Source organism: Halichoeres trimaculatus, unplaced genomic scaffold (assembly GCF_033239565.1).
Source record: "Halichoeres trimaculatus isolate MK-OKI-2021-1 unplaced genomic scaffold, fHalTri1.1 fHalTri1_scaffold_16, whole genome shotgun sequence".
NCBI classification, from domain to species: domain Eukaryota; kingdom Metazoa; phylum Chordata; class Actinopteri; order Labriformes; family Labridae; genus Halichoeres; species Halichoeres trimaculatus.
The window spans coordinates 8368435-8378787 of record NW_027437194.1 but is presented as its reverse complement, the minus strand read 5'-3'; the positions used below and the strand labels follow the sequence as shown (position 1 = coordinate 8378787).

At 37.0% G+C, this 10353-nt stretch overlaps 1 protein-coding gene across 1 annotated transcript; it reads left to right on the top strand.

Moving 5' to 3' along the window:
* The first annotated feature begins 1 nt into the window (after nt 1).
* On the top strand, nt 2-9782 carry LOC141805824 (5'-AMP-activated protein kinase subunit beta-1-like). The gene is made up of 8 exons (XM_074691020.1): nt 2-154; nt 2445-2627; nt 2713-2882; nt 3908-4001; nt 4180-4294; nt 4555-4688; nt 6603-6671; nt 8293-9782. The coding sequence occupies exons 2-8, from the start codon at nt 2478-2480 to the stop codon at nt 8368-8370; spliced, it is 810 nt and encodes a 269-aa protein (XP_074547121.1). The 5' UTR covers nt 2-154; nt 2445-2477; the 3' UTR covers nt 8371-9782.
* Nucleotides 9783-10353: the final 571 nt, after the last annotated feature.

Here is a 10353-nt window from a genome sequence, read left to right as displayed (position 1 = left end):
TCCTTTCCCATTTGCTTTCTGCGTTTTCTGCGCAATTTCTAATGCGCATGCGCGCGCCAGGGGGCGGCTCTGTTTGCACGACGAGATGTTTTGTTTTCTCATTAAAAAGGTTTCATGACCATAACAGGCAGCTTCAACAGTGTACTCCTCACAGGTAAAAGAAAAAAATCAATTTGCTCAAACAACTGTTTAAATGCATTCCGTTATTTCTTTAATTATCAGTGGATTCATTCGGCAGTCATTGGCTCTGTTTGGTTAACGGGACATTACCGGCTACAGTACATAGAGATGTTAGCTGATAGCGAGGGTTAGCTATGCTGAATAGCCAGCTTTTGTTTCTGCTACAGAGAAACCCGATGGTTTAGACAAAGCGACTTTCTTGCTTTACAGTGAGTGTGCTCAAACTAATCTAAAATCTAACAAGAGACGACAACCTAGTGTGTAACAATCAGGCTAAAGTAGCCTTAGATTTGCCTTCAATTTGGGTCACTCCTGTTGTTGGTTTACTCAGCATCAAAGCGCTCTGCGTAGGTAAAGTTTATTTATGTTGTCCGTAGATTTTGCGCACCACTGTGGGTAAAACTAGGATGTTCAACGATTCGCTCGTTTTATTTTATCATCCCACGACTATACCAACACTGTGACCGATGCTTAACAGACACTGACAGATCATTGACATGTTTTGTGCGTCTTTGCAACAGACTGTTCTAATTGTCTCCCTACACATGAACCTTGGACACGACATCCCCTGCCCTTCAAAATCAGGATTTAGTTATCAGTTACCTATGCAGCAATATAGATGCATGTAATAATATCGTGTGATAATTCATGACGAATAGAGCACAGTTGTAAAGTAAGTAAACAAGTAGGGGACAGCAGGATTAGTTGTCATACTCTTTACTGTAGTATGAATTTATCAACGTCAAAACATCTTCCAATCATCATTCCTACATTTACATAAGTTGAAGCTAACGGTATTGGCTTGAAATGTGTATCCCTCTCGCTTTCTGACCGATTGTTATAAAGACATAGTGGACTTTCAAAGATACTCTGACCCATAGTGAGTGGCAAACAACTCTATCACAGGGATGCTTGTCAGAGACAATGGGGTTTGAAAGTTTGATTGCATGACAAACAGAATTATGATAATAATGATAATAATGTATATAACATATATGTGACAACCAACCCCAAAGAGAATGTGAGGACTAACCCCCACTGCTATTTCTGGCTAGCATCAAGGCTAACAAGTGTGTAACAACTAGTCAGCTAGCTAATATCAACCTAAAGTATATCTTCAAGAAGAAAAATTTGAAGGGGATGAATGTTAACAATTTGACATGTTGCTTCAGTTCATTTTTTAATGTTGGTGCTGTTGGTTTTATCTTCTTCAAACATGAAGCAAGACTTATCTGGTTACAATTCTTAACAAAATTATCAGACCACCTGTCATAAAAATGAAAAAAAAAAAAAAATAAAAAATAAAACAAAGAAAAAAAACAAAACAAAACATAATAGCAACAACAATAAAAAACAAACAAAAACAACAACAAAAAAAACAAACGAAAAAAAAAAACAGCCAGCATCATGAAGTGTTGCTTTGACTCTGTTTTTCAGAGATTTTCTTTCACTTCACCAAACTGATGTTATGAGATTTGAGCAAGAAAATTGAAATTCTCTGAGAGGTCAGAAATAAATCAAGTAAATATAACAACCACTAAGACACATTTTATCGTTCAGAAACACTGTAATTTGTCAGCCAAAAAATAATTCGGTGCTTTACTTTTTTCACATTTTTTGCAGAACACTTAATTTGAGAATTCTCAATCAACAACAACAACAGTTATACCATTATGCAAACATAAAAAGTGTTTAGGTACTCAACTAAGCACTACTTCTTAAGCACTGTATCTTTAGCCTTTTGTAGGTCATGATTGCTTACTTATATAGTTGGCTGAAACTCTATTATAAAGCTGTAGAGGCTTGTGTAAAAAACAGGTGATTGTAATAAAGAAAAAAAGTTTTATCAACATATTTTTAAAATACAGTGAAACTAAGTCATGAAAGTATGTATAATAAGAAGCAACTTGTAGTGAAAGGGAAAAAACAGACAGAAACTGTTCTAACTGCTGGGATTGCTTTACAACCTAAAGTGAGTAGTATGAGCCTTTCAGAGTCCTTTGGCACAGTTCTGAGCCCCTGCTGTTTGGACTTTATGACCTGCACCTTTGAGTTAACTTATTCTTCCTTGGCGCCCATTGTTAATCATTCTAGATTGGAATTTGGAAACTGTTGTGTGAACTTTAATCTCATTTGAATGATGAGGTCTTTTAAAGGAAGTGTTGCTGCCAGTTGCCACGATTGATGATCAGCTTATCTGAAAATGACAGATCTGGCTAAGTCTTTTCTAGTTTTCTGATTGACTTTAAATCTCTTTCCCACAGTGACCTCGTAGCGACCAACAAGAAGACAAAACCATGGGGAATACAAGCAGTGAGAGGGCTGCCATGGGTCATGGGGAGAAAGCTCAGCGGAGGGACAGCCGAGGAAACAAGGAGGGAGGGGGGCCAAAAATCCTCATGGACAGCCCAGAGGATGCAGATATTTTTCATGGTGAAGATATGAAAGTAAGTTTTTCTACTGTCTAACTTACAGGTTCCTTTTTGCCAACATGTTCTTGCTTGTTAGGTATAACAATCATTCACATTTTAGGCCCCTTTAGAGAAAGAGGAGTTCCTGGCATGGCAGCAAGACTTAGAAGCAGACGATAAGGGACCAACTCTAGACCGGCCAACAGTATTTCGCTGGACTGGAGATGGCAAAGAGGTCTTTCTCTCTGGATCCTTCAACAACTGGGCCAATAAGATCCCCCTAACAAGAAGGTAAGGGCTGTATCTTCAGTTTCTGTCTGTTTTAATTCCAAACTTATGTCCTTATAATGGTTTAACATTCTTGGTTTGAGCTAACAACACATTTAAGCCACTATTATTGAACACAGAGGTTTAATTCCGCCTCTGTTCTCTGAGTTTATCCTGTCACCACAGCAATGCAGACATTGTTTAAAACACTGAAACATGCAGCATATCCAGCAGCCAGGAGTAATGTGTAATCAGTCTGTCCTGTCAATCACTGCAGCAGAACATTGTGAATATCACTCAAGCAGCAATTATAATCATTCTTATAGCTGGTGAATACAAAAAGGATGTGCTTTATTTATTTATCTCCAGAGCAGGATACAATCATGAAGAACAGACCATTTCTGCTACAAACGTGCAATCAAATCAAGAACCTGAGCAGGGAGCATGGGGGATATTAGTGACAATAGCCGTGTACAAGTTGAGGCATTGAATCAACGTCTCCCAGAACTTTTTTTCTTAAATATGCATCATAATGTTTTCACTTTCTTTATCATTTAAATGTACGTACAATGTTTTTCCGATAAAAATGAAAAATAAACCTTGCCATGCCTTCTCTTCACTGAGAGATATATTTCATCCTGTTGGTATTTGCTCATGAAAAAGTGAAATAAATGTTTTTCTTCCCTGTGTTGTAAATTTCCTCTTCGTACTCTTGGCCCCAAACAGTGGTTGCAGGTGTTAAGAAATGCTAATGCTAATGCTAAAGTCTAATTTGCTTCTGTAAGTCAAAAAAAAACCACACACTGTTTCATAACTGGCTGCACACTCCTTACAGGAGCTTTAGATACAACGTGCCAGATTGTTTTTCATCAAAGCCTGGCTGTTTCAGTGATCAAAAGAGCTGCTTGATACTCAAACTCAGTTTTCTCTTTTGGTGTCTTATCTAAAATCAACCCACTAGCAAAAGGTGCTACATATAACTGATGAGGTTGAAGACTCATAGAGAAAGTTTGTAACTCACCTTTGCCTTCTCCTTTTATCTGTCAAAGTCAGAACACCTTTGTTGCCATTGTGGACCTACCTGAAGGGGAGCACCAGTACAAGTTTTATGTGGATGGTCAGTGGACCCATGACCCTGCTGAGGTAAACAGTCTTGTGTTTTTGTTCTTGTTTGCTTGTTTATTTCTCTTATGTAAGCTTCCTGTTTTTGTTTTGTTTAACATTCAATCTTGTGTTTTTTTTTTTTTTTTAGTAAGATTGCACCTGTTTGTTATGTCAACTATATGCTCTTGTTCATGTACAATTTCATATTTCTTTACAGCCTGTTGTAACAAGCCAGATGGGCACAGTGAACAATATCATCCAGGTGAAGAAAACAGACTTTGAGGTGTTCGACGCTTTGATGGTAGACTCTCAGAAATGCTCTGACATGTCAGGTAAGTGCTGACGAGAGCTTATTAGAGCCTGCTTCTTTCATCCACAGATATGTCTTTTCACTGTGCGGAGGAGTTTGTAAAACCTTATCTTTTAATATTTCATCACACAACTGACTCTGATCACTTCATAGGAATGGAAAAGTTAGCCATATGATACATTATTTCACTTCCAGTGAATGGTTTTGATTTTCAAACAGATCTGTGAAGAAATGAGCAATGATTCCTTCCATCCTTTCTCTGTCTCTCCTCCTTGTCATCAGACCTCTCCAGCTCCCCTCCTGGGCCATATCATCAAGACTCCTATGTTCCTAAGCAAGAAGAGAAGTTTAAGTCTCCACCTATACTCCCCCCTCACCTGCTTCAGGTCATCCTCAACAAAGACACTGGAATTTCTGTAAGTAGCTGCGGTGCACTCTCTCCTCCACTTAAGCCCTGTTTGCATGAGATTAGTGTTACATAGGGGCCTCTGGTAATTTTAGAATTACCCCCCTGACGTTTGCTTTTGGTGTGGCACATTCACACGGGATAAGCAAAGCCTGTAAATAACTTAGTGTTTCTCATGTTTCTGATTGAGGACGCCGCACAGACCGACTGTGCTTTAGCAGCAGCACCTCACTCTGCAGCGCACAGCCAGCTGTACATTGTAATAAAAGAAGAAGGCGTCCTTATCCGAGGTTCAGTCTAACAGTGTGCATTGAAAACTCATGCTGAACAAATAATTATCAAAAAATTTAAAAGCTATGACACAAAAGATCAGCTTTTACTGAGCTCTACCACCATCAGAATATTGCATGCACAAGTGAGTTTGCAAAGCAACAGTAACCAAAGCGTGTGATATTACTTTAATTCAAAAATCTACAAAAAAAAAAAAACATATTGTGCCTTTTTTTTGCTGCTGATGATGCTGCTGATCTGTGTGCTCCATGAAGACAATGAACGCGTTCTTTTCTGCAGTCTGCAGCAAAGCTTCTTCTCCTCATCCTGGTCTCCGGATCTCTGTCCATAAAGAGCAACTATTTGTATTTATATATTGGACAAAAACTCTGACTCACCATACATGTCTAATAATCTGCATTTAGAAGCAATAAAACGCTGAGAAACAGAGACCAATGCTGTTTCCAAGTATTCAGTATAAGTTTTATTATAAATATGATCATGTTCTTTGAGACAGCGTGTCTGTGCCAACCTGTCGTGAGCAGAGTGAGACTCCAAATCATGTTTTATGCTCTGTGATCTTAGACCTCTTGATTTATGGAGCTGTCTAAATATTTGACTGTAGTATGTTTTCTTTTTTATTATTATTGGATGAGCCTCATATCCTGTGAGTGACACTGAATCAGTGACATCCGTTTTTTTATATAGTTGTATTTACGTCTATGAATCAGACTTTTCATAGCCTATTTATTGATGACATCAGGGTACATAGAGAGGCTCCTTCCAGCTTCTATCCAGAAAAAGAGCTGTTAAAAAAATATTTTTGTCTTTTTCTTTTTTAGTATTCAACTGTCTGATTAATTTTTGAGCAAAAAATGATGGGAAAAAGCTGCAGAGACTGTCTTAAAAACTTTTTAACCACCTGAAATCACAGAGCTGCCAATTTGGACTGGATTAGTATTATTAGAGGACTATGTGTGTCTCAACATATGGTCGGTGATTTGCCCGAGAGTTTTTACTTTTCTAGTCATAGACTAAGTCCATTTACAGGGGTTTCAAAACACATATGTCCTTTGCAATTAGGGCTGGGACTATATGTTATTCTCATGAGTCTATTCTATTACATTTTTTAGGGTGCCAATTCAATTTAATTTGAGATTCTTGATATTTACATTTTTTGTTATTTTTAGTGTGCTTTTTTTGAACACCACACCATGTGAAAAAGCTAAATGATGATGATAATGTCAGACTACAGACTGTATCAGGAGCCATATTTTCCCATAAAATGCACATCATGCAAAGTCAGAGAAACAGTTCGCCCTCTGCTGGAGAAAAGTGGTAACATTTTTCCAGTTTATTAAAAAAAAACCTGAAATGAAGAATTTGAATGAAAAACAAAACAAAACAAAACATTTTTTTAAAGCGAATTTGTGATTTTGATATAGTCAAACAAAAAAAATCCTGATGTATTGATTTTCAACTTTTTCTCTCACTCTTATTTGCAATTGTTACAAATTATCAGATCAAAATAAAAGCAGTCATTAGATTTATACAATCAGTACCTGATGGAGTTGATCAATCTGTATGAAACGAGAAAAACACATCTACTGATAAATGTGTAAATTTTGCTGTTGTTTTTTTCCCTCCTACCCAGTGTGATCCTGCGCTACTGCCTGAACCAAACCACGTCATGCTCAACCACCTCTACGCTCTCTCCATTAAGGTGAGGAATTACGCTGACTGCATCTCTCACAGACTCTCTCTGTGTGCGCCCCGTAGCAGCTGAGCAGTGGGGAAACTTTTCTGTGGTGACACATGAGAAATGACCAGCTTTGTTATCATTTTTAATACAGACTGTGAGCCACTGCAGCTGCTTGTAAGCTTTCAAGCGGCCAGCAGAACACACTGTAACGACAGCGCACAGGGGATGATAACATGCTGGCCAAGGGGCAGCTGAAGTGCAAATAATTACCTGCTATTTTTGCATTTTGTGGTACAGGGTAGAGTATTAATAGTAACTTCAGTCTTAGAGTGTTAACACAAAGACAGGCTGCACAGAGAGTACATACTCGTCTTCTTTACAAACATGACACTATCTGCTGTAACCACTAATAATAATGAAACAGTGGGAAAATAAAATGACTAATTTCTCTTTATTGGAAATAAGATAAAGCAAATTAAAGATAGTAAATGAGACTGTACATCCTTGGAGTTACGTGTTTTTCATGAATCAACATTTTGATTTTAGAACTGTCTCTGATATTTAATAAATACTTAAAATAAGATACCTAGGAAGAGATTTCATGGCTACCAAGTTAAAATATGGTGATACAGATTGAAAAGTCATGTGATTTGTAAAAAAAACATTTGAAAAACAAACATGTTGAAATCTAGAGCCTAGTAGCAGTACTTTTATGTCAGGTTCAAAGTATTGGGTGATTTTTTTTCTAGAGATAGACTGATATGGATTTTTTGGGGCCGATACCGATACGGATTATAAGTAGGCAAGGAGGCCAATAACCTATATTTGAAGCTGATATTCATTTACAGTCAAAGTGAAAATATTGGCTGCCTTTTACAGGCATGTAATGCAGTTGAATTAATTTTCTGTTTGGTTTTACATGACTGATTTAAATGACCATCTAGGGCTTCCATAGTGTAGACAGAGAGAAATTCTTTGCAGAGAACCATCAGAGCCAAAACGACATGGTTTTGAATGGGTTTCATTCTGGTCGTCGTGTTAAAAAAAAGGCTGATGTCAATACGCCCCAAAATGCCAGATATCAGCCCGGCTGATAATCTGTCTATCCCTATTTTTTCTGACACAGATGAAAAATCTCCAAATCAGATTGTGGTGAAACAAACATTTCAATAAAAGGAGAAAAAAAATGAGATGGCTGTGTTAGTGTCTGATATTTACGTTAGTAGTCTCACACCATCTTGTGAGAGTTGCGTAGATTAAATGACTTGAACATCAAAACTAGCTGGACTGTCTGAGTTAAACAAAATTACTAAGAACAAGACACATTGTAGCTTTCACATTTTACTATTTATTATCGTTAAACCACTAAACAAAGTGTGCAGAAAAGTGCAGAACAGGCTCTCCATGGTAACAAGAGGAGGAGAGTGGAGGTGAATGATGTAGCCTCTTTGTTGTTGGGGATTACTGACTGGAGCTAGAGCACATTGTACAGATTAGTGGGCGGCCTTCCCTCTAATCTCCCCGCTTGACTCTATGTTTACTGCACATGGTTTGACTGATCATATTTGCACCTTTACCGTGAGCATATTTTCATAGTTGAGGTTTAATAATCTTTGTCTCTTCATTTGTTTTTTCAACACAGGATGGAGTGATGGTGCTAAGTGCGACACATCGTTACAAGAAGAAGTACGTCACCACTTTACTTTACAAGCCCATCTGAGCCTGATTTCTAAATCCTGGTCAAGTTTAACTGAGTGTACAAAATATGAGCTCACCTGTTCCCTACTTAATGTGGACGGAGCAGAGATACCTCTGCTAAATCTATCATACTTGAAGAGGTAACAAACCTGCTCTTAAGCTCTTTTTAGTGACTTTATAGTTAACTTGTTGAGTGAAGAGAGCGGTGGTCTTCCCAAGAGTTCTAATCTAATTAATCTAAAGCTACTAAAAGGCCTGGAGGTTATATTTTGTTCACTCAGTGTTTAGCAAGTTCGAATCAATCCTATATATCCTGCCTTCATTTGTTCAGTTATTGCCGTATAGAAGAACTCACTCTTTGTTCAGCAGACACAGAGAGGCAGTAATAATAAGATGGATCTTGTGTGACTGACATGAAAAAGAAACATATAAGTTGAGAAGAGGATTGAGAATCTATTGAATATCTGAGCGTCTTCAAATCTTGAATTTTCAATGACTGAGAAGAAGGTATGGGTACAGTCAAGAATGTGAATGTAGAAGGTCAAAGAAAGAATTGCACAGCAGTAGTTCACATCACTGTCTTTATTTTGATATTGATTTAAAGATTTATAAACTTATCTATAACTGCACAGTGCACATAGAAATTAATATTATTTGTAAAGTATCCACATGTATGTGTTCATATTATTTTGTACAGTGATTGTGATTTATCTTGTGTTTAACACTTCTTGCTTTAGTTAGATGCAGCCTTGTTTTGAGCAAGTTGTTAGTAGGGTTTGTAAGAAAACCTCATCATTCAGATAAGAAACTTTTTTTTTCTTCAGAATAATTTGGCCATACATTCAAATTCAATTAGTTTTGCACTATTTATATGCTAACAATCTGTGTACGCTGAGACTTATATCAGTAGGATAGACAGACCTTAACTTCAGAACAGCAGGTCACACCAGATGATTAATTTGTCTGTAAGTTTCAGTAGTTTCAGTAGCAGTGTTATTTTAGATCGCTTCATGGCTTGAAAAAGAAGTACAACAGGAAACAAAATGTGAAATATATTTTTCAAAAAGCTTGATTAAACACTGGCTGTGAGGGGACCAGCACAGGATCATGTTCCAACAGAGATTATATTTTTCTGTAGTTTCTGCTCTGAGTTATTTTATGAGGACTGAAGGTTTGACTGTGTTAAAGCTAAAAGCATAACATGTAGCATTGATTTTCATCAAGGTAGTTCATGTGTCTATATTTTGTCCTATGCTGTAGACCAGTAGAAGCTGACAATCACCTCAACTAAACACTTCATTGTACTGTTTTGTCTGAACTGTCATATTTATTTATTTATGCCAGTAAACCTGGGTTTCAAATGACTGAAGTATCATGAAGACGGTTTATGATCATTTGAACCATGCCTGTGTGAGGACATGTTTGTATTAAAGACTCATCTAAAAAATTAAGATTTGTCCTTGGTGTTTCTTTAAACCATCTTCTGACCCTTTAAGGTCAAGTTAAACAACTTTTTGTGTGTTATCAACATCAGACTACATCTGTTTGAAATTAAATGCAAACCTACAGATATTTGTCTCTATGGTTAGGAGAATGTTTCAAGTTCGTAGGGTACATTTATCAATTTTTCTAAATACCAATTTCAAGCAATGACCGATTGGAATGGGCAGTTTTGGGCAGTCCGATTTCTTAATTGATAAGTTTGCTCTTTAACACTAGAAAACCTGTTTGTGTGTTGTTTTTTCAGTGTTATTTGTTCAAAATAGTCATTAAAACATGAAAAATACAGTTTTAAATTATGCAGTAATAAAACAACTATTTTAATAATTAATATACAAAGAAAATCAGTTTGTGTGTGCCTGAGAAATCCTTGTCAACTGCATTGCCCTTTGAAAAAATCCCTTTCACATGTCACATGACCAAATCAGTTGAGGTCACATCCTTGACGAAAGTGTGACACGTTTCAGCTCCTCCTCATCAATAGTCCATCAAAATGATTGTGATG

Bases quoted from the DNA above. Each gene is read 5' to 3' on its own strand.
- LOC141805824 (XM_074691020.1), top strand. From the start codon at position 2,478: ATGGGGAATACAAGCAGTGAGAGGGCTGCCATGGGTCATGGGGAGAAA. The intron at 2,628-2,712 runs GTAAGTTTTTCT...TTCACATTTTAG, and splicing joins TTCATGGTGAAGATATGAAA to GCCCCTTTAGAGAAAGAGGA. The intron at 4,002-4,179 runs GTAAACAGTCTT...ATTTCTTTACAG, and splicing joins GGACCCATGACCCTGCTGAG to CCTGTTGTAACAAGCCAGAT.